This window comes from Ceratotherium simum, chromosome 26, assembly GCF_057802395.1.
Source record: "Ceratotherium simum simum isolate JZ-2026a chromosome 26, ASM5780239v1, whole genome shotgun sequence".
NCBI lineage: Eukaryota > Metazoa > Chordata > Mammalia > Perissodactyla > Rhinocerotidae > Ceratotherium > Ceratotherium simum.
This window is the reverse complement of record NC_141925.1, coordinates 33,530,274-33,553,526: the sequence shown is the minus strand read 5'-3', so window position 1 is coordinate 33,553,526 and position 23,253 is coordinate 33,530,274. Positions and strand designations below refer to the sequence as shown.

General features: G+C 51.9%; 1 protein-coding gene across 5 annotated transcripts in view; it reads left to right on the top strand.

Annotated features, from left to right (window-relative positions):
• Positions 1-21,344, top strand: part of SNX8 (sorting nexin 8) — a 42,447-nt gene extending 21,103 nt beyond the window's left edge. For 4 of the 5 annotated variants that reach the window (XM_004440892.2, XM_087417472.1, XM_087417473.1 and 1 more), the window contains exons 2-11: positions 3,499-3,689; positions 6,191-6,308; positions 8,090-8,211; positions 10,108-10,188; positions 11,190-11,350; positions 11,992-12,124; positions 16,569-16,637; positions 17,758-17,907; positions 18,303-18,452; positions 21,181-21,344. In XM_004440892.2, coding sequence (XP_004440949.1) covers positions 3,499-3,689; positions 6,191-6,308; positions 8,090-8,211; positions 10,108-10,188; positions 11,190-11,350; positions 11,992-12,124; positions 16,569-16,637; positions 17,758-17,907; positions 18,303-18,452; positions 21,181-21,291 — 1,286 coding nt within the window. In that variant the 3' untranslated portion in view covers positions 21,292-21,344. The remainder of the gene's footprint in view (positions 1-3,498; positions 3,690-6,190; positions 6,309-8,089; positions 8,212-10,107; positions 10,189-11,189; positions 11,351-11,991; positions 12,125-16,568; positions 16,638-17,757; positions 17,908-18,302; positions 18,453-21,180) is intronic. The other variant, XM_087417470.1, reaches the window with a different exon arrangement.
• The last annotated feature ends 1,909 nt before the right edge of the window (positions 21,345-23,253 follow it).

Genomic DNA, 23,253 nt, shown 5'->3' with positions numbered 1-23,253 from the left:
TGGCCTCTTTCACTTACCATCATGTTTTCAGGGTTCATCCATGTTGTAGCCTGAATCTGTACTTCATTCCTTTATATGGCTGAATAATACTCCATTGTATGGATGGACCACTTTTATTTATCCATTTATCAGTTGATGGACATTTGGGTTTTCCCTCTCTTTGGCTCTTATGAATAACGCTGCTGTGGACATTTGTACAGGTCTTTGTGTGGACATGCATTTTCATTTCTCTTGCATATATACCTAGGAGTGGAATTGCTGGGTTGTATAGTAACTATTTCTAACATTCTGGGGAACTGCCAGACCGTTTTTGAAGGCAGCTGCACCGTCGACCTATCTATCAGCACATGTGAGGGTTTTCCACATCCTCGCCAACACTCATTGCAGTCTTTTTTTTTTTTTTAAATTAGAGCCGTCAGGGCCGGCCCCGTGGCTTAGCGGTTAAGTGCGTGCGCTCCGCTGCTGGCGGCCCGGGTTCGGATCCCGGGCGCGCACCGATGCACCGCTTCTCCGGCCATGCTGAGGCTGCGTCCCACATACAGCAACTAGAAGGATGTGCAGCTATGACATACAACTATCTACTGGGGCTTTGGGGGAAAAAAATAAATAAATAAATTAGAGCCATCATGGTGGGCAGTATCTTACTGTGGCTGTGATTTGCATTTCCATGATGGTTAATGATGCTGAGCATCTTGTCGTGTGCCTACTGGCTATTGGTGTGTCTTTGGAGAAATTCTATGCAAATCCTTTGCCCATTTTTAAATTGGGTTGTCTCTTTTTTTTACTGAGTTTTAAGAGTTCTTATATTTTCCAACTCCAAGTCTCTTACCATATATACAATTTGCAAATATTTTTTCTGATAAAAGTGTTCCTCCCCCATTACCTTTTTAGCTTTCGTATTTCCTGTTTTTCCACATATTCTGTGGTCTGGTTAAATAAGACTTTGCTTTTCCCCAGAGATGCTCTATTTTTCACTTCTGAAAATACAATGTGTCAGTAAACATTCATTCAGCAAGTGTTCCTCGAGCCCCTCCTGTGTGCCGGGCTCCCTGAGCAGCCGGGATGCATCCGAGGACAGAGCCAAATAACCTGTCCTCTTGGAGTTTGCGTGCTGGTGCTGTGTCTTGGCCTCCTTCTCTGACTCTCAGGGTGCTGTTAAAGCTATCACGGCGTGATTCTCATCCTCCTGGAGCTCAGATATTTATAGATTGTGCTTGGCTGTTTGCTGAGTGGATGGATGAATCAGTGAGCTCAGTGCTCTCATTCATCACTGTATTCCCTGGAGGGGGTGTTTAAGAGACGCCTGTTGGCTCATTGAGGATACGTGTGGTCCCTAAGGAGACTGTAAATACAGTTTTAGGGCCATCAGAATATTTCTACACGGAAAGGGGCTGGGTTCTTGGGATGACTTCGGAGAACAGGTACCTTTTAGAGCTGTGGTCTCCATGCCTTTTTGGCCATTAAGTATTGGGGACTCCTAATACACACTGACATACACACCCCCTCCATACACATATACTCATATACACACACAGTCATACACAGATGTAAACACTCTTGTACATACATGCTCATACCCTTGCACATACACACATAAACACATACACGCATATACACACCCCCCCATATACACATATTACTCATATACACACACAGTCATACACATAGGTACACACTCATGTACATATACACTCATACACACACATACACACACACTTATACACACATATATACATACACATACCCCACATACACATACCCCTCATAACCTCTCATATACACATATACTCATACACACACATTCATACACATATACACTCATGTACATATACATTCGTACACATAAACACATGTACACACACACTCATGCACACACACGTACACTTATACATGCACATCTATACACATACATTTTTTTGTGTGTGAGGAAGCTTGGCCCTGAGCTAACATCTGTTGCCAATCCTCCTCAAACCCTCCTCTTTTTGCTTGAGGAAGACTGTCACTGAGCTAACATCTGTGCCAATCTTCCTCCACTTTATATATGAGACACTGTTGCAGCATGGCTTGATCAGTGCTGCGTAGGTCTGTGCCTGGGATCCAGACCTGCAAACCCTGGGCCGCCGAAGCGGAGTGCGCGAACGTAACCACTACACCACCAGGCCGGCCCGTACACGTACATATTTTAATGTTATATGCATGTGCTTTCCTACTGTATTATGTACATTATAATAACATAATTATGTACATTATAAGAACAATAAAATATACTGTATTGTGTACATATAATAACATGAATATAAAGTAAAAAGGAAGAGAGAAGAAATACACCTAGAATTGCTAGTATTTTCCTCCTGCACCCCGTGGATTGTTTGACCTGGGACGAGTGCCCTCACCTGGGAGCTCACTGCTCTAGAGCATATAATACTTAGTTTTTGGGTGGAGTTTTTATGAGGCCCTTAGGGTTTCCCAAATAAACATTAAGGCCTTGGTTTATTTTTTTTCTTAAGCTTTAAGGTCAGTTAAAGGCAGCTTCATTTTAAATCCTAAAATGCTGAGTGATTTCACTGATGAAAATAATCTAGTCATTAATTTTGTTTTAGAATGTAGACCAAATCTTGCACTGAAGAATTACTTTAAGAAGTAAATCATAAAAAGCGATACAACCACATTGTAGAAAATTTGGAAAATAAAGAAAAGAAATCTACAGTCTGTTGTACTTATGTATAGCAATGTTAATTGGAATAAGACCTTTTTTTCCCCTGTAGGATACCTTAACTTTATTGTTTTTTTTTATTTTGAAAAGAACTTTTTTCTCTCTGAAGTTCTAAAACTCGCTCTGTACTCAAAACCAAACGACTTTTTAACGTGATTTCTTTGTTTGTTTGCAGGTTGTTAGGCATAAAATCTTCTGTTTTTGCTGCTCTGTGAATGACACATGGTGACTCTTGTCTATAAGGAAGCTGAAGTTTTAGGCTTAATTCTTTGATTTGTGTGGTCAGGAGTCCTAGCTCTAAGCAAGCATATAGGTTTTTTGCATATTAGAATGATTGCTTTGGCCTATGAAAGCAGTATGCATTAATTCTAGAAACACTGGGACATATAGACAATTATGTGGCTAGTTTCTTTTGTTTTAACCTCTTTTCTCGACTCTAGAGAAAAGAAGGACTCTTTTTTGCACGACTTATAAATATTTCACTTCTTTTTCTTTCCCCAAGTTGAAAACTAGATTTGGCTGGTCCTAGAAATGTGGGCGTCTTTGCTGATTCACAGGCAGGTGGCTGCCTCACGGTGTGGTGATTGGTGTGAGCAGAAGGACGCGCCCCGCGATCAGCTCCACAGCGTGAATGAATGAGTGTGACCTGGCGAGATGGGATTTGGCTGGGGGACGTGGCCAGAGTCCACGTGCTGAGCCAGCACAGAGCAGAGGGAGGAGAGCTGGAGGGAGCCTGCGCTTTGTGAGCAGCAGTTTTCATTGGGCGTTCGCCTTCTCTCCTCCAGACTTGCCCACGCCCCAGGTCAGCGAGCGCAGGGACCCAGACCCCAGTCGAATGCAGATGCCACAGGGGAACCCGCTGCTGCTTTCTCACACCCTGCAGGAGCTGCTGGCCAGGGACACCGTGCAGGTGGAGCTTATTCCCGAGAAGAAGGGCCTCTTCCTGAAGCATGTGGAGTATGAGGTTTCCAGCCAGGTAATGGGCACATCGTGGGGGAAGACGGGACAGGTCTGGGGCAGGAGCGATGTGAGGGGAGAAGGGCTGGAGGGAGACAGTCAGTGTGCCCGGCTTAAAGGTAGGACCCCATACCGGGTGGCAGGGAGCCATGCTGCCCACCAGACTTTCCATAGCGTGTGTGTCCCTGTGTCATGTTCTGCTCAGCCACACCCCCAGCTCAACCCGCCATGTCCATCCCTGTGCTCTGGGACGCCACTGCCCAGGAAGCTCAGACAGGTGGTCTGCAGAGCACACACCCCGGACACAGGCCAGCCAGTTTTGCAATATCAGGAAATCCCTGAGGATTGGAATGTGGATCCCGTAGAATATGGACTCCGAATCCCTTTAATAATGCTGCCTCTCCGTCAGGGGCACCCCTCTTATCCGAGGTAATCAGATGCTAGACGCCTGGCTCCAGGGTTGGCCGTGTGCGTGTAGAGCTGTGTGGCATCAGCAGCTTTGACCTTTCTGTCCTTTCGTCCATTATCTTTCCATCTCTTGGTTCAGTTAGAATAAACTTTGATGGGAGTTTGTATTCTTTATCCTGGGGATTAAGTAATTGATGAACTAAGAACATCCTTGGGCTGTGTTTGTGGGGGATTCGTCAAGATGGAGCGGCACCCCACGCCAGCGAGAGAGCCGCCCCGGTCGCAGGCAGCATGGCCAGGGCTTTGGGTGGAAAATTCTCACAGTTGTCACCCCAGGTCAAAAGACGTGTTTTCAGAATCTAACGAGCAGTTCCCCTCACGCTGTTCACTGTGTTCTGTGAGAATCAGGAATCACAGGATGGAGTTTCATTGTGTTTTAAAGCCGCAGTGACAAAAGCCTGTGACACTTGTTGGTGCTGCTCCAGAGGTCAGCGAGGCAAGGAGCCCCTTCCTGGGATTATTTCCTCGGATTATTTCTAGGGCAGCATTGCCGTCTGGCGTCACCGTGGTTCTCGGCCTCGGCCGCAGTCAGCAGTGAGAACTAGCCGCAGTGGAGGAGGCACCAGCTCTCCTTCTGGGGCCTCATCCCGGAGGTCGGGTGGCTCCGAGCGTTTGAGAAGCTGCTGTTCTTCAAGTGCTCTGGAGCTGGCCTTTTTTTTAGTCTCATCAAACTGCTCGTTCCTTAAGTAAATTGATTGCCTCATAGTGAGCATTTTTAGAAGGAGGTAATTTTGCCCGGGTTACCTCCTGAAATGTCTGTGAAGGGGTCAGCCTGTGAATGTTTAAACAGTGGGGGAAGCCTTCTGGGCCACGTGTGTTCTCTAGATGTGCACCCTGCTCACCGTTCTTGCTGGAGTCTAGAGTAAATGCAACCGTGGCATGATGCGCAGGGTCCCGAATAGAGGTGAACACACCTGATTTCATAGTTTTTCTTCATATGGCATAATTAATGTTTTTTATAGACTGTATTTTTTTGGGTAGTTTTAGGTTCACAGCAATATTGGCCAAAGGAACAGAAATTTCCCATAATCCCCCTGCCTCCTACACTGGCACAGCCTCCCCCACTGTCAACACCCCGCACCAGGGGGGTGCATTTATTAGGATTGATGAACCCACATGGACACATCATAATCACCCAAAGCCCGTAGTCTACATTGGGGTTCACCCTTGGTGGTGTAATTTCTGTGGGTTTAGACAAATGTACAATGATGCACATCCACCATCATAGCATCATACAAAGTAGTTTCACTGCCCTGAAAATCCTCTGTGCTCTACCTGTTCATCCCTTCCTCCCCCTAACTCCTGGCAACCCCTGATCTTTTATTGTCTCCATAGTTTTGCCTTTTCCAGAATGTCATAGAGTTGGAATCACGTAGTAAGTAGCCTTCTCAGATTGGCTTCTTTCACTTAGTAATCTTAATTAGAAATTAGTATAGCACATTTAACTTTAAAGGTGGCTGCTCATGCATGTTTCTTGTGTAAGCTCTTATCTTCTAACCCGATGAGGTTGCTCTTGAATATGATGCTAACCTGGGGGAGCCTGCAGGTTTGTCACCGATCAGGTTTATGGTGGGATTTATGGGCAGTTTCATTGAGTCCAGTGTCAGTCTCCATCTTCAACATTTGTTCTGCTTGTAGACAGCTGGGTCTCTGTCAGGAGGCAGCAGAGCTATGTGTGTCAGCATTATTTGAAGGTGCACCTGGAGGACACACCCTAAGATGAAGTAAAGGATGCATCCTTGTTCTGTGCTATCTTTTAAGGCTGGGATGGATGCCCACCTTCGCAGTGGAAATCTGTGTCTGTCAGAAGATCCAGAATAATAGGTAGTTAAAAATGAAGTTAGAGCTATGCAGTGTTTAAAAGCTGTATTACCATACATTAAGGAGGTACAGGATTTCTCATTTTAGTAAAGGCCTGGTGAGAGGAGACGAGGAATTTAGTTAAATTATTTCTGTTGGTTCTGTTCAGTGGCAGAAAGAGAAGTTAAGGGGAAAGAGTGAGAGGTGATGTTTCTGATGTCAGGTCTGAGCGCTGACCCCTTTGTCTTGTAGCGCTTCCAGTCCTCTGTGTACAGACGGTACAATGACTTTGTGGTCTTCCACGAGATGCTGCTGCAGAAGTTCCCGTACCGCATGGTGCCAGCCCTGCCACCCAAGAGAATGCTGGGAGGTAAAGCTGGTTTGCTGGGGGGTGGGGGGCAGAAGGGAGTGGGCCCGCCTCCAGGGCCCTGAGGTCTTGCCTTGGTGATGGATGCCACTTTATGCTGGGGGGGTGGTCTTCCTTCTTCCTAGGGGCCCTCTGCCCCATAGAAGGGGATGGCAGCAGGGCTGCAGAGCAGTACCAGCCCCTTGGGAGTCCTGGGTCGCTGCTGTGGCTTAGAGCCCAGGTGTGGCACGTGGAGGGGGACGTCACCTCGTACCCTTGGCCTACGTGAGTCTTCTGCTTGGTGACTGACATGTGGGGAGGTGCCCCATTGTGCAGGAGAGAAAGCACGTGCCCCAGTTCTCCTTTCCAGAGGGCAGTCGCCAGGACATCCTAGAGCTCCCGGGTGGGGGACCAGGAGCACTGTTGGTTTTGCCTGCTCTCACAAAGTGATGTGAACTGAGCAGTGGGTCCCACTACAGCACTAGGTGGTCCCCCGGAAGAGAGCAGAAGTAAATGTAAGGTAGGCAATCTAATCTGCATCTTAAAGGAGATAAAAATAGCACATAAGTAGCTGCCTCATCTTCACTGCGTCACCTGCAGTTACATGGGGCCAGGTGAGAGGTCACAGGTGGCTCCAGCCCCATCTGGGCTGGCCTGTTTCTCCCAGGTTCCAGAGCACAGGGAGATGGTGGTGCCTTCTCTGGGGTCTCACCGATCCTCCCACAGTGCTTTTCTCAAATTCTAAATAAAACTCAATGAGAAGGTGAGTGCCCAAAGCTGACCAGATTATTTTCTCCCATTTTCCCAATGATCCTAAAGTAACTCTGTACTCGAATGGGGAAATAGCTTGGGATTTAATACAGTCGTCCAGTTTTCAGCATTCTGAAATCTCTTAACATTGCACATAAGTACTCTTGCTTCTCACTGGTCACTGACCAGCTCAGCATCTGATAATGTAACTTTCTTCCTGCCCCACGAGAGCACCATAGAACAAATCATTTATGTCACATTGAAGGGGGGAGGGTGCTAAGGGCAGCGAGGCCAGAAGTGCTTTGGAAGTCAGGCGAGTGCTCACTGAAATCCACACATCACAGTCCACTCAGTGTAGTTACTGTTGGGGACCTGGAAATGTGCATGTGGATGCTTAGTTGTGTGGCTCAGCATTATGAAAGCACAGCCTTCTAGAAGGGTTCCTGGTGGTCTTGAGTGGGGAGGGAACCTCATCCAACTGTACTTTTCAGTATCATAAAAAAATATTTTAAATACTATTTCTATTTGTGATCAGATTTAAATACCCTTAATGCATCAAGGTACCCTTTTACTTTTTTTTCGCCTTGAAGTGAAAATATGTAACCCAAATGAAAGCAATTAGTAATTGTATCCATTACAGAGGGAGTTATAAGTGATGTCCATAGGAACACGGGGTTGAGTTAATGTACAAGTATAGTAAAACCTATTTGTTCATAGAGAGAAGCTCCAGAAAGGGATTATAGAAGTCTTTAATTTAGATGATTGAAGTGGGGGTCAAATACGGTTAATTAAAACAAATGGGATCTGTGGTTTTCCTTGGCGGTTCCTGCACCCGAGTGTGTTTGTGGGGGGCAGGGCGAGGGTGGGGTGGGGAGCGGATGGCTCTGTCACTCCTTGTCCAGGGCCCTCGCTGGCTGTGTGGCCTGCTCTGGGCTTCTCTCCTAAGATGCTCTGAGGACTCTGGGCGTGGAGGCTGGGCCCTGAGAGTGCGGTCTCCCCTGGGAGAGGGTGGTGCCCCAGGCCCTGCTTGGTGATGCCGTGTCCTCTGTCTTCAGCTGACAGGGAGTTCATCGAGGCCCGGAGGAGAGCGCTGAAGCGCTTCATCAACCTGGTGGCCCGGCACCCCCCCTTCTCTGAGGACGTGGTCCTCAAGTTGTTCCTGTCCTTCAGTGGTCCTGTGAGTACATTAGGGACTGTGTCCATGCAGTCCGCGTGGTGGGTCCCGCCGGTCCCTGTGCTCTTTCTTCATTCTTAAGTTCGCTTTTGTTCTCTTGCTCCCCTCTTGTCTCATTTCCCTTGTCTGGGTGCCCTGACAGAATCTGTTTCACACCCGACCGCCATAAATAGGACTTATTTTCTTCCCAAATAGCAGGTTGAGTATGATTTTAGGAGGCGTCTTTGGCTTTGACCTTGCAAGATTCAGGGTATCCAGGTGGAAGTGGTGGGTTCTCGGTGCGGTCACTGTGGGATTTGAAGCGAATACACAGAAGGCTGTATGGTTTGGAGGGTTTACAGAAGTGCTAGACTCCAGATGTGAATAAGCGTTCACTTAAAAAAAAGGCCACGTTGACTAAGTGCCATAAGAACAAGCCGAGTCTCCTTAGCAGACCTGCAGGGTAGACTTGTGTCCTGGAAATTATCTCTGTGCGTACATTGATTCCAGGTAGAAAGCAGAGTGGCAGCTTCTTTCTCCAAACTTGTTCCTAGTCAGGAAGCTGAGGCAAAGCCCTTGTTCCCAGTTGAGGAGGAAGACTGCCTTGGCAGGCCTCCTGCCCCGGGGGCCTCTAGCTCTTCTGTAGGAAGAGAGGTTTTGCCCGAGGGACCTTCTCATTGAGGGGGGGTGGTGGTGGGGGGCTCCAGCAAGGACGCTCGGCCAGTGGAATATGTGTGTTCCCGTCTCCTCAGTTGGAGGAAACCCCTTCTTGAGCAGGGACCTGGGAAGGGGCTCAGCCCCCACCCTCACTGCTGCTGCATAAAGATGCTGGACTCCAGCAGCCAAGGCAGGGACAGCGCAAGCCTGCCTGCCTTATCCTCTCACTTCCTAGAGGTGGAAGGGGCCTTTTACCGCTAGGGAAGGCTGCATGCTTTCCCTCCGTGATACCCCGGGGGTACCCATCAGTGCTGCCCCTCTTATGGGAGCCATGCTAGACATTAGTGAATGCTTGCTGTGACCTTCTGCCCTTGAGCTGGGAATGGGGGTCTTTTGAACCCTGGGGGTGGACAGGTTCCCTTAGAACAGGGATCTTTATTCCAGAAGAGGAATGTGGTGGGACGTGGGAGCTGTGCACGGCTCAGGACAGAGCAAGGGGAAGTGGGGAGGGTGCAGCTGGGCGCAGAGCTGGGTGCCGTCCCCGTTCTGGAGGCCTTAGGCTCTGCTGACCCTTGCCTTTACACAGATAGGGTGTCCCCAGAACCTCTCTGATTCCATTTTCCTTTTTGGTAAAATGAGAGAATTGGGACAGATGATTGTTAAGGCATCTCTGAAATTTTAGAATTCTGTGACCCATACACAGCTGCCCATTCACGTTAGCCTCTCTGCCTGTACTTCCTGTGGCTCTTTGTGGGGGCCTTATCTTAAGGCTTGGCTTTGCCAAGGGCCTGCTTTTGGAGAGCAGGGCTTGGGAGCCCAAGTGCTGTCCATCAGCTCCCCGGGCTCTGGGGGCCCCGGTCCCGTGAATTGATTCACAGGAAGGAAAAGACTTCAGCTTCTGTCTCTGTGCCCCACGTGGACCTAACGGATCTAATGAATCCGACTTCTGTCTGATGTCTGTGGTCTGTAGATGAGTTAGTGTTTTTCTGGAGAGAGATCTCCACTCCTGAGCTGGCGGTTTTGCAGTACTGTTAGTAAGTCAGGCTCTCCTGTCTGTGGAAGACCACCTAAAGTTGAAGGTCAATGGAAAAAAACCAGAGAGGAGACAGTGAAGAGATTTTGGAACACTTATGTAAAAGCGACATGTGGAAACACATTTCTCTTGAGAAAGGCCTGCGTCCTGCCTTTTATTGACTTCATTTGTCTCAGACTGACTTCTTTGCAGCTGATGAGGGTGAAGTTGCTTCTCTTTTCCTTTTGTAGGATGTGCAGAACAAGTTAAAGGAATCGGCACAGCTTGTGGGAGATGAATTCATGAATTGTAAGCTGGCTACTCGGGCCAAGGTATTTTTCTCATTTTGATTATGGCTTCCCTTCTTAACAAGAGCAATGATAATTTTAACAATTGATATTGTTTACGAGTTGCCTCCACCATGTGCCAGGGATCATGCTAAGATGCATTGCATGTTTTTCTCTTTTAACCCTCCTTTCAGCTGCTCTAAAATATAGTGGGTGTCATGCCCATGTCACAGGTGAGGAAACACGCTTGGAGAGGCTGCCATTTGCTGAAGTCTCAACCTTCTAAGCAGCAGAGCCCAGACGGGACTGGGCTGTCTGACCCCAGGGCCCACCAGGCTCTCGCACCATGTCCTGAGGCATCTATGATTCAGATAGACATATGCCTGGTCTCCAGCTTTTCGGATTTCACAGGATTGATTGTTGCATTGGTTTATTTTAAAATTTAGTTAATCTGGTCTTTTTCTAAAAAGGAGGAAGGTAGCTATTTGGTAGCTTTTTTTTTCTTTCTTTATCTGCTTCTCCATAAAAAATACAGACTCTTTTACCTTCATTTTATTCCTTAAGCTTTCTGTTTTCTAAGTGTTACATAGTTAATATTAGTTAATATTATTTAGTTAATATTAATAGGTAGTTAATATTAAAACTAGTAGAAAGTTATTCTTTCAGAATAAATGAAGACTACAGGAGGCCTTCCCCTCACGTGGAGAGTCAACACTTTACATTCATTGTTTTAGACTTGAAGATTATTATTTGAGTGTTTTTTGGCAGGCCCTCCAGTTTGATCCAGTTTCAGTGGACACTAGAGTCGTATGTCCCGGGATCCATAGTGTTGGTGGTGTATCCATGATTGGACAAGGAGGGAGGTCCGGTGCAGGCACTGGAGAAGAAGTGGGCTCAGGGCCGGTCTCTGCCTGGCCCGGGTTTGGGCATCGGGGCTCACTGACCTGCTCTATCGGATGGAGTTGTCTCATCTCCTGTGGGCCATCTTTTCTGAAAGGGTCTCATGTCTAGTATTACCCATTTTTTCTCTCTCCTCGCCCTGTCAGGACTTCCTCCCAGCTGACATCCAGACTCAGTTTGCCATTAGTCGGGAGCTGATTCGAAATATCTACAACAGCTTTTACAAGCTTCGCGATCGGGCTGAGCGGATTGCGTCACGGGCCATCGACAATGCTGCTGACCTTCTCATATTCGGGAAGGAATTGAGGCAGGTGACCCTGTTGGGTTCTGCAGGGGCTGGTTAGGTGGGGAGGGGGTCTTTAGACTTTGGGGATGGTTTGGAACCGAAGGTGCATTTACTTAATAACCCTCATTCTGACCTCTGGTTCACTCAAAAGGGGAAGAAGGAGGTTGGAGAAATGGGAGATCACATTTAGAAGAAAAAAGGTGGGAAATTTAGGCAGAGAAATGTGGATTCCTAAACACATGAATGCTTGCCAGTTTCTCATAGGGCGTTTTCCCTATTGTTAGGATTAGACTTAAAAAAAGATTTGTTTGACTTGGTAAAGGACACTGTGGGCTGGTCATGCCTCCTCTGCTCTGGAGGAGAGGCAAGACCTTTGGCCAGGACTGTGCCCCGCTCAGCAGCCTCCAGAACCATGCTTCTCAAATCTGCCGATGCACACATATCACCTGGGGGTCTTGAGAAGAATTGGTTGAGCATGTCTGGGGGAGGGAGGCTGAGACCCTGCCTTTCTAACAGACTCCCGGTTTCCCCGCGGACCACTCTTTGAGTGGCGAGGGTCTAGGTTGGGAGACGTGTTCAGGCAGAGGGAGGGGTCAGGTTGGACTGCCTGGTCAGCTTCCAGGTCGTGAGTGTCTCCTCTCCTGTGTTTCATTTTCTCTCAGTGCTTTAGGGTCTGACACAACCCCGCTCCCTTCCTGGGCCACTCTGAACAGTAGCACATGGGGGTTCCTTAAGCAGGCGCTGAAAGGCCTGTCTGTTGAATTTGCACTGCTCGCTGACAAGGCCGCACAGCAGGTGAGTGAGTCTGTTCTCTGCGGCACCTTTTCCAAAGAATGTTTTGTGCCTTGGCGGGCGTGAGCGTCTCCTTCTTAGGTGGACTTCAAAGTTCTGAGTCTCGAGTGAGTGGACAGCTGTTCTCGGCTCAGAACTGCATGTCTCCATCTGTTCCGGGTGGCTCCCCGTGACCCAGTTATGCTCTTAAGAGAGTTGCCAATGATAAAAACAAATTGGGTCTGTTGAGAGTTGACTTTGCTGAGGTTAGAAGATATAATCTGCCCTTGAAGATGTAATCTTGGATTTCCCAGGATATTTCTGGGTGGCCCAGATAGTTCCCGTTTTGCTGTCCCAGTATTTGGTCACTCGATAACTCATTAGAACAATGACTAAGCTCCCAGCACCCTGGGAGACTCCCTCCTTCTTTCACACTAGATACCCAGTTAACTAAGGAAGCGCTTCTGCTGTACGGGCAGCTGCTCTTTGTAGAGATCTGCAAAGACTCTTGTAGTGGTTGGAGATTAATTTGAGATACAGTGTTTCCCGTCAGACCGAAGGGTTCATCTGGTGCTTTTATGCTATAAAACTGTTACATAATTTTGAGGGTGAGAGTTTGCTGCCTAGTTTTTGGGGAAATGGTCTTTAGGCTGCTAGTAGATGTTTTTTTGTTTTTTAATAGCATTTTTTTTTTTTTGAGAGAAATTGGCCCTGAGCTAACCTCTGTTGCCAGTCTTCCTCCTTTTTTCCTTTTTTCTCCCCAAAGCCCCAGTAGATCGTTGTATGTCATAGTTGTACATCCTTCTAGTTGCTCTCTGTGGGACGCCACCTCAGTGTGGCTTGAAAAGCAGTGTGTAGGTCCATGTCCAGGATCTGAACTGGCAAACCCTGGGCCACCAAAGCGGAGCACGTGGACTTAACCACTATGCCACTGGGCCGGCCCCTAGTAGATGGTTTTAAGTAAATTAAAACAATGTAATTGTGAAACCTTGCTGCCTGTCTGAGACTTGAAGCTCATTAGCAGTAAGTCAGATCTGTGACTGTGGAATTGGGGGATTTTCAGGCTTGAGGGGGGCGCTCAGGTGCCAGGATGTCTCTAAGTGCTGAAGAGGGAACTTGATCTCGTTGCTGGTGTGGAAAGTCCTGGGGTTTCTTCCTCTGTGATTCCAGGGCCTGGGTGTTCCCTTTAGAAACTGAGTGTAGGGCGGTGTGGGCGTCTCACAATTGGCACTGGGCCTGATCCATCTCCAGGTCCCAGAGGTGCCCATGTTTCCACGGCGGGAGGACCAAGAACGTGGTGTGGGAGGTTTGGCCGGATAGAGAAGGGGGCGAGCTCGGCAGCCTGCTCTGCGCTTGGCTGGTGTCTCGTGCTGGGACCTTATTCTGGTTACTTTGGTCCCTGGGCCTGTTTCCCCGTCAATTAAAAACGAGAAGGGTGGACAGATGATTAAAAAACTCTTTTTAGCCCGTTGAACCTTTCCTCAAAGCTCAGTCTGTAAAACATAAAAGTGAAGCTATTCTGGTTGCAGGGACCTCGGCCCTTGGCCCACAAAGCTCCCTCTTCAACAGGTAGCCTCCTGGTGGGGGGGGGGGGGGGGGCGGGGCACGAATCCCCAGCGTTATGCAGAATACAGGATGGGAATTCCTAACGCAGTGATTTCCAGTCTTTTCTTTCTTTTTTTTTTTGTGAGGAAGATCAGCCCTGAGCTAACATCTGCCAATCCTCCTCTTTTTCCTGAGGAGGACTGGCCCTGGGCTAACATCTGGGCCTATCTTCCTCCGCGTTATATGGGACACCGCCACAGTATGGCCTGACAAACAGTGCATCAGTGTGCATCCGGGATCCGAACCTGGGCTGCCAGCAGCGGAGCGTGCGCACTTAACCGCTACGCCACGGGGCCGGCCCCCTCCAGTCTTTTCTGATTCAAACTTTGATGCCGGTTGTCTGCCTTGAAGAGGGAGAGCTGGGTCAGGCTTCTGACATGGCCAAGTTTGTTGTTTGAAGTGCCTCCCCACTCTGAGATCCTCTGATATCTCACGAATGGTGCTTTGGAATTTAACGTCTGAGAGGTGCTGTTTCTCGAATATTCCTCACCCTCCTTGGTGGTTTTCACCTTGAAGTGAAATTAATGTAGTTTTAACATGAAACTGGATCAGACAAACCACCCATCAGAATTTTCATCCAGTACAGTGAGTTCCATTTCACTCTCGCTGTGCAAGTGAAGACATCTGAGGGCTAGTTTTCCTAAGTCTGTTTTTACGAATCCTGGTTTTATTCTCCCCAGACCTGTTGGGAGACCTAGATAACTCTATCCCAGCAAGACAAGTGAGACTCAGAGTGGGCTGCTGTTCCTGTGCTGATGGGATGTGTGTGTTGGTAAAGGCACTCGTGTTGGTGGTGTAGGGTGGTGTGTGGCATCAGACCAGAAACGGGACTTGGTGGCAAATGACACGAGCAGGAAGGACCTGAGTCACCACTGATACTAGATCAGAGGAGGCACCTCCATTCTCCCATGCCCTCTGCCTAGTCAGGAGGGATCAGGGCACCTGTGGCCATCTGGTATTTTCTTTTCTGAGTTTTAAAAACCTGTAACATGGCTGTTATTTTCCTATAACCTTATTGGCTAGTATCTCAGCTGTGGGTATGGAATTGAGTTACTTGGAACCTCTGAGCTCAGTGAGCTTGAGAGTCCCAGGGTCCTGACCTGAGTTGGTACCACAGCCTGGGTGGGAGTCCCCTGCTCCCAGTCTGGTGCTTATATTCCCATCGACTCGTCCTCTTCTTTTCTTTTGCCTGCACCCTCCCTGCACCAAGTCCCATGTGCAGTTTATGGGATGAGCTTTTCCCTTTCTTTTTTTTTTTTTTTTTTTTTAAAGATTTTATTTATTTTATTTTTTCCCCCCAAAGCCCCAGTAGATAGTTGTATGTCATAGCTGCACATCCTTCTAGTTGCTGTATGTGGGACTCGGCCTCAGGATGGACGGAGAAGTGGTGCCTCGATGCACACCCGGGATCCGAACCCGGGCCACCAGCATCGCAGCGCGCGCACTTAACCACCAAGCCACAGGGCCGGCCCAGCTTTTCCCTTTCTGCCACGCCTGGAGCTCTAGAGGTTGTAGAAGGGGCTCAGTTTCCCCAAGGAGCTAGTGTTTTGTGAGAGGGGCTCAGCAAACACCTGGGAGAGGCACTCGGTGAACGTTGGTGGCTGAGAGACATGAGCTGTGCTAGAGCCCTGCAGGGCCCACGGCTGTGACCACAGAGTTAGCATGGGGGGTTCCCAGGAAACCACCCTGGCCCTGAGTGTGTAGCTGTGGTGACTGACGGAGGGTCTGTGGTGGCCTCATGGGCTTGTGTTTGCCTGTTCCTGGAGCAGGAAGTGGAGAGACCACGCTGCTCCTTCCCACTGCCTTCCCTCAGTCACTCGCCATCTGCTGAGCGTGGACGCTCGCTGCCCAAGGTGGCCTGAGCCCAGGGCTTTGGCGTGGACTCTTCCTGCCTGGGAGTGGCTCTGAGCATCAGTGCTGGTGGGCCGTATGCATGATGGCTTGTCTGTGCGTCCTTCCCTGAGCTGCCGCTACTGGGAGCACACTTGGCAGGCCTGGGGCAGCCTGGGTCATATTCGTGTCCCTAGGATGCTGTGGCTGGCTCCAGGAGCAGGGCTTCACCCCCTCTGTTATTACCAGGATACCCCATTCCACTAACAGGGCTGCCCTCCAGGCTGCTGTGGCCTCTGTGGTTTGGGAAATGAGCTGTGGGGCTCACCGCGTGCTCACCGCACAGCTGTAGGTTTGACTCCATCACTCTGTTGCCTGTGAGCAGAGGTGCGCACAGGATCCAGACGAGAGCACCTGTCTGGCCCACCCCCCTCATGTGCTGTGTGCGGTGTGGCCGTTGGTGGCCTTTTTCCATCTCCTGCATCAGCCTAGGAGTGAAGGCGTCTGTTCTCTTATCGCACCTTGATTTCCCAAGTGCGGTCCTGCAGCTGCTGTCCCCTCGCCCCTCCGAGGCCTGTGCTCCTTTCCCCTTTTGTTAAAGCCTCCTCTTCATTCCCAGCCACATCCCTCCCATTTGTTTCCCCTTTTCAACACCGCTCACAGCTCCAAATAGAAGCTCGAGGTTTCTGGGGTGCTGGCAAAGCTGCGAGGAGGGCGTTTGAGGTGCTGGGCTCTCCCTGTGTGTGTGTCGGGGAAGATGTTGGCTTTGGGACGCTGGGAGGACATGCAGGGCTAGCACAAGTGGGTAGATGGCCTTGGGAACCGAGGCCCTTGATCTCGTCAGACTGCTGGGCGCTGAGGCTCCTCTGCCTCGTGTTTGGTGGGCTGTCATGGGAAGGGGGCTCTTCTGCAGAGCTGGCTGGTGCTTCTGGGGGAAGAGCCTGCCCAGGCCTGTGGATGGGCGTGTGTTCCCCAGCTGGGTCTCTGGGTGCTGCGTGTGCTCAGCGTAGGCTAACCCCCTCTTGTTTTCCAGGGCAAACAGGAAGAGAATGATGTGGTGGAGAAATTGAACCTCTTCTTGGATTTGCTCCAGTCCTATAAAGTGAGTCTTGGCTGCTCCTTGGGCAGGGACAGAGCCTCTGAGAAGGATCTTATGATCTTTCAGGGGTGTAACTCTAGGGGAATGGAAAAAACACCGAGAAGCCAGGGCTGCAGAGGGAAGACAGGCCTTACGCAGACTTGCCGATGTTATTTTTCCTTGGCGGGCTCTGCGGAGTCTCTGGGCTGTGGCCCCAGCAGGCGTGCAGACGGGCCTCTGGCTTCCCCCGCTCTGAGAACAGGGGTTATGTGTGCGTGTGTGTGTGTGTCAGTGAATATCATAGCTCTCTATAAATATGTGAGGGGCTGGCCCAGCAAAGAGGAAGATGTCCTCTTCCAGCCATCCCAGGTGGAGGTTCAGGGAAGTCAGACCTCAGCTCCATGTAGGGCTGGCTTTCTAACTGTCGGAGCATTGGTGACCGAATGGATCGCCTCTGAAGCCACAGAATCCTTTGTGCTGAGCTCAAGGAGAGCTGGCCCAGCGCTTTGGGGAATGTTCCAGAAGGGATTTCTCTGTTGAGTTGGGATGGTAGCCAGGTGGCCTTGAAAGTCCCGCCCTGTGGTTCTGTGGCTAGTATTTCCCACAAGATTTCTGACTGGGGATATTTTAGGGCCCCAGGGAAATGCCAGTGCTTCTTCCTTTTGGAGACGTCTGGTCTTCCTGCTGCTGGAGGGACTGGCTTTCTGGACATGGGGCAGCGTTAGAGCTGAGGTCCAGGACTGTCCCAGCACTGTACATTTCCTCTCTGAAGGGAGCCTGTTCCACGTTTTGATTGCGGTGCTGATTCGCACTGCGCCCCCCTCGTGGTTCGACCCTGGGCCCACTCACCTGACTGCTCTGTTCCATGAACACTTCCTGAGCGTGGAGTGAGGGGGTGCATGTGAACCGTTTCTGAGGAGGAAAAGCCATGCTTGGAAAGGGCTCCTCTCGCCGGGACGGTAACAGCACTGCCTCTGAGGCCGTGTGCTGGGAGCCTGAGTGCTGTCTCTTCCCAGCCTCCTCCCATCTCTCCCCTTTCAGTGCTTCCTCCTGCCAGGCGGGAGGGGGCCCCAGCATTTTCGTTGGCTCTGGGTCCCTCTTGGCTAATGGCTGAGGGCCTCGCGCGCCACCTCTGTCCCCACAGGACCTGTGTGCGCGGCACGAGAAGGGGCTGCTGCACAAGCCCCAGCGGGCCCTGCACACGTACAGCCTGATGAAGCGGCCGGCGACGAGCGCCGCTGTGCAGAGCCGCGAGCCCGAGTCCGTGGAGCAGCTGGAGTCCCGCATCATGGAGGTAGTGCTGGCGTGGGGGGCGGAGGGCGCGGGCCGCCTCGGGCGGCCTCCTGGGGAGCCTTTCCACACCTGGTGGGGCCGGACCCTGGAACCGTACTTCTGGGCAACTGTTGGTTGGCTAAATGAGCTTCCAGGATGTCGATGCCCAGGTACTGGTATAACAAGCGTGTGGGGGGGTCCTGGGGGTGGGAAAGCCGCCCCTGGTGCCCAGAGTGACGCTTGGTGCTCTCTCTTCCCTCGGCACCTTCTGGACGCCTGGTTGCAATGTGTGGCTTGGCTTTTGCCTCGGCAGTTACACAGAGGAAGGGCTCAGGAAGAGGCAGCGTGTCGGCCGGGGTGCTCTTCCTCCCTGCCGTCTGCTGGGCCAGGTGCAAGGGGAGGCTCTTTCCTCTGCAGCAGGAGAACGCGATCCAGACGATGGAGCTTCGGAACTACTTCTCCTTGTACTGCCTGCACCAGGAGACGCAGCTGGTCCACGTCTACCTGCCCCTCACCTCCCACATCCTCGGGGCCTTCGTCAACTCACAGATCCAGGGGCACAAGGAGGTGGGTCTCCCCCTGCACCGACCCCTGTGTTGGTCAGCACCTTTCTTTCTGCAGCGGCCCCTCCTGCCAGTCTGCTGGCCTTTGCAGCTGACCTCGAAGAATCATGTGGGAAAGTTAGTGGAGTTGGGGTGAGCACGGGACCGTTAACACGTTGTTCTTGTTTGAATCCCCTAGTCTTGTGTAGCCAGAGTGGTAATGGTGATGTTGTCCTCGTGATTCTGGGGGGAGGGATGGTGGTGGGAGGAGCAGAGTGAGACTATAAGGGAACAGTTTCTCATCTTCTGGAGGAATTCCAGAAGGCAGAGGTAGAGCATATAGAATCCCCAAGAATTGAGATATGTTGAGAGCAGAGACGGCGGGGAATCAGTGTGAGGAGGTCGGGAATACAGAGATGGGATATTTTCCTGAAGCCCTTGGTAAGCTTCCTCCAGATGGTGGCTCCCAAACCTTTGAGGAGAAATGCTGTGATTGTCCCAAGACATTGCAAGCTGCAGCGACACTTGCCTGGCCGGAATTGTCTACAGCCGTATAACTCCAGCTTGTGTTTTTGGCTCTTTGCCCACCCTTCTCAAACAGCAACATGTGTGTCCATCTCCAGACAGCCTAGAATGCTATGTGTCTGGCCAGGGCTGAAGAAACACTTAAGAGGTGATCCCTGTCCAGTTCTGCTTTGCTCGCTCTGTGTAGCTTCTGCACCCTCCTGCTTTCTGGTATTGTCTGTCCTGGGTTCCTTCGATGCCTCTTGTTAGCCGTGGGAGCACAGTCACCTCCTAATGGAGGATGCATTTGCCCATGGCCACCTCCGGCTCCTTGATACAGCACGGGGCCGGGGTGGGGGGGGCGGGGCACAGTCTCAGAATTTCTAAATCCCAGCTCTGTGGCTGTTATGAGCTCTTGCAGCCTTGCTTGGGTTATTTAACCTCTGTGGCCCAATTTCCCCTGAAAAATGGCATAAAATATGACTCTCCCAGCCTTCTAAGATTGGCCTGGGGATTTGGTGGGTAACGGACTGCAAGTAGCTGCTTTGTGCCAGGTTCTGTGGCTGTGCTGGGCACACAGCTGGACTGCAGCTGTCCCTGTCACCAGGGACTGCACAGACTAGTGTGATATCCTGACCGGTTGGCCTGCCAGAGGAACAGGCTTCTCATGCTCTGACAGAGGCCTGTGCAGAGCCCAGGGGTAGGGTGGGGTACAGTCTAGGATGCTGGCAGTTCTGCGTGGAGGCCAGGGAGCTTTTTGTGAGCAGCACTTAGAATGAACTTGGATCCATATCTCAGAAAGGTCATTGTCAAGGGCTTGAAGGGTGGGGTAGAGGATAGAGATTGTGAATCCAGTCGGGAGGCACTTGTCACTGACCAGGTCAGTGGCCAGTCTGGACCCTCGTCTAGAAGCAGTTGTGCCAGAACAACCTGGAGTGTTTGTTTAACATGTGGATTATGAGGTGCAGATCCCACCACAGACCTACTAACTCAGGATCTCGGGGGGCCGGGAGTCAGAATCTGTGCTTTTAGCAGGGACGCTGGGTGACTCTGGGATGAGAGATCCCTAGGGGACACCGGGTGAGTCTGGGGAAAGAACCCTAGGGGACACCAGGTGAGTCTGGGATGACAGAGCCCTAGGGAACCCAAGGTGAGTCTGGATGAGCGATCTCTAGGGGACACCAGGTGACTCTGGGATGAGAGATCCCTAGGGGACATGAGGTGAGGCTAGGATGAGAGATCCCTAGGGGACACAGGTGGGTCTGGGATGAGAGATCCCTAGGGGACACAGGTGGGTCTGGGATGAGAGATCCCTAGGGGGACACAGGTGGGTCTGGGATGAGAGATCCCTAGGGGACAGGAGGTGAGTCTGGATGAGAGATCTCTAGGGGACACCAGGTGACTCTGGGATGAGTGATCCTTAGGGGACACAGGTGGGTCTGAGATGAGAGATCCCTAGGGGACACCAGGTGGGTCTAGGGTGAGAGGACCCTAGGGGACACCGGGTGAGTCTGTGTACCACCTGGGTCCGGTCACCCTGATCCTAAATTTCTCTGTTGTAGCTGGCTGACTAGTCCCCAGTCTCGTAGTGCCTAGACTAGACTCTGCTTCATCTGCATGTCCCCAGGGCCACACTCTGCTTTTCTGTTATCACATGAGCCACTTGGCCCCCAGCACTGATCTGGGACACCTGCCTCACTCACAGCTTCCCTGCTGCTTGTACCCACAGTATCCATTCCTCAGCCTGGATACCAGAGTGCTTGGCAAGTGCCGGCGGCGTCTTATTCCTCCCGCCTTATTCCTCATTCATTTTTGTGTTCATTTGGTGGACGTTGTCTTGGTGTGTGACCTGCTGAGCCAGAGGCCAGCGCTTGCTGAGCTGTTAGAGAACGTGCTGGAAATGACTCAACAAAGGTTCTTAAGTTTCCGCGTTGAGCAGACTGCCCCTTCGGTCCTGTGTGCTGGGTCGAGGGTCCGGCCGGTTGTCACCTCTGGTTTCGGGCGCTCTCCTTATTTGGGCCTCGTCTGTGGAGGAACGTGCCGCGTTGCAGGGAGTGGAAAGGGCAGCTCTGGGGGAGGCGACACACAGGCCTGGTGGTGGCTATTGCGGCGTGTCCCCTCTTGCCCCCTGCCACAGGATGGGCTGTCCTGAGGCCCCTCGTTGGCGTTTTCTGAAGGACCAGTGCATTAGGGTGTGGGGCCGGTGCCCCTGTCTTTCTCACCCTCTCTTGCCCCCTCTCCTCCTCCAGATGAGCAAGGTGTGGAACGACTTGAAGCCCAAGCTGAGCTGCCTCTTTGCTGGACCAAACAGCACCCTGACCCCGCCGAGGTCCCCGCAGGACGGCGTGTCTCCTCACTAGTGCCAAGGACCTGGGCGCGAGCCCCTGGCGCCTCACTAAAACTTCTTTCCAAACGGTGTGTCCCTGTTTAATTCCCCTCAGACGGCGCTACCCCCACCCCCAGGGGTCCCTGGCGGCGGGCTGACACCTCTGGAGCAGAAGAGCTGACATCCGGCTGGGTGGGGCTGGGGTCCACATGGCCATGGCTCCCCTCCCCTCGTGGGGAGCAGGGCCGAGGACACGCCCTGAGGCCTCTGAGCATCCGTGGAAACCGAGTTGCCCTCGACCACTCCTGCCCCCCCACCTGCCCTCACACCCGTGCTGTGGCCTGTTGGTCTGGCCCTGAGAAGTGTTAAGATTCCCTGGAATGGTTTTCTCCCGATAGTGAAGGCAGTGCAGCAAGGATGGTTCTCACACAGCAGATGGAGCCTGGGGGCATGTGCAGGGGGACCCCATGTGCTAGAACAGTCGGGAGGGGTCTGGATTAGCTGAGTGTGGAGGGAGGCTGAGACCCCACGGAAGGCAGGACTGTCCCTATGTTGCCATTGGACAGGAGGTGGCTGTATCTCTGACACGTGATTGGTCAGTGAAAGGGCAGACAGCCCAGGGCGGGTGTGGTGCGACAGTGTGAGTGCCAGAGCGGGCAGCAGGAGTGAGGAGGGAAGGCGGGGACCTGAGGGTTGCTGGGCGCACAGTGTTCATTTCAGGGGACATGCTCCAGTGAGTGCCCTAGGGCCCTGGTCTGGGACTGGCCTCCGGGGCGGAGTGTCCGTGTCCCTCACTCCGTGCACACACACGTGCACATGCACATACTGTGACCCTGTGGTGTGCCTGGGGCTTCTGCTGTCTGTCCAAGTGCCAGGAACTGCTCTGTTCTCTTCCTGTATAGACGCCCCCCTTTTGGAGACCATGAGCTTCGAGGCCTGAGAAAGGGCAGAGGAGGGGAGGGCAGTGAGGGTGTTCCGGCTGGGGCTCTGGAGGAGGGTTGCTGTGGTTAACCCCTTTTAAACCGACCTCACTTATTTGGGCGACTAGGACCCTCCTCCAGCCTCCCTCCCACCCTTGCTGACCCAGCCACCTGCTCCGAGGAGGCTGGCCATTCCCGGAGCTCTTGGGGTTGGAGTGTCTGCCTCTGGCCTTAAATGCACACACCTCATGGAGCCTTGCTCCCAGGCCTGGAACTGGCCCCCTTGGCCCCTCGGGCCTTCTGGAGCTCACTGCTCCCAATGGCTGGGGGTGGGGTTGGAGGAGGCTCGAACCAGGACTGTAGGATTTCTGAGATTCCTGCCTCCCAGGGATACGAGCCTGACTCAAGGGGGTTTTCTGTGTGTCTGATGTGGGAGTCTTTCTGCCCCTATATCCACATGCAGCCTGCAGGACTGGAAATGGAGGGCGAGGCTCTCGGGGAATTTGGTTCACCACAGACAGGTGGGCTTCCCTGCTGAGCTGACGTACATCATAGTCCAGGGGAGAGTGTCTCTTAGGTCCAGCCACATATGGGGCCCACCCCACGCATGGGTTCTGCCTGTGCCAGCAAAGCAGCTGGGGCAGGGGGGAGTGCCCCGCCCCAGCCCGAGGCCCACCCCATGCATGGGTTCTGCCTGTGCCAGCAAAGCAGCCGGGGCAGGGGGGAGTGCCCCGCCCCAGCCCGAGGCCCACCCCATGCATGGGTTCTGCCTGTGCCAGCAAAGCAGCCGGGGCAGGGGGGAGTGCCCTGCCCCAGCCTGAGCCCCCGCGACAGCTGACATGTGCCTTCCTGGCCAAAGAGAGGGCACTGACCGCCCCCCAACCCCAGCCCAACCAGCAGGGGCCATTTGGATCACTCGTCCATTTCTGGGCTGTTTGCTTTTTGATCCGCCTCTGTAGAAACGGGTTCTCAGCTGCTCTGAGCGGATCCTGCGGCCCCATGGGGCTGGTCCCTCCCAGCGCTGGGTACACTTGAACGGTAAAGCATGACCGCCGGGCCGCTTCTGTCCTGTCCTG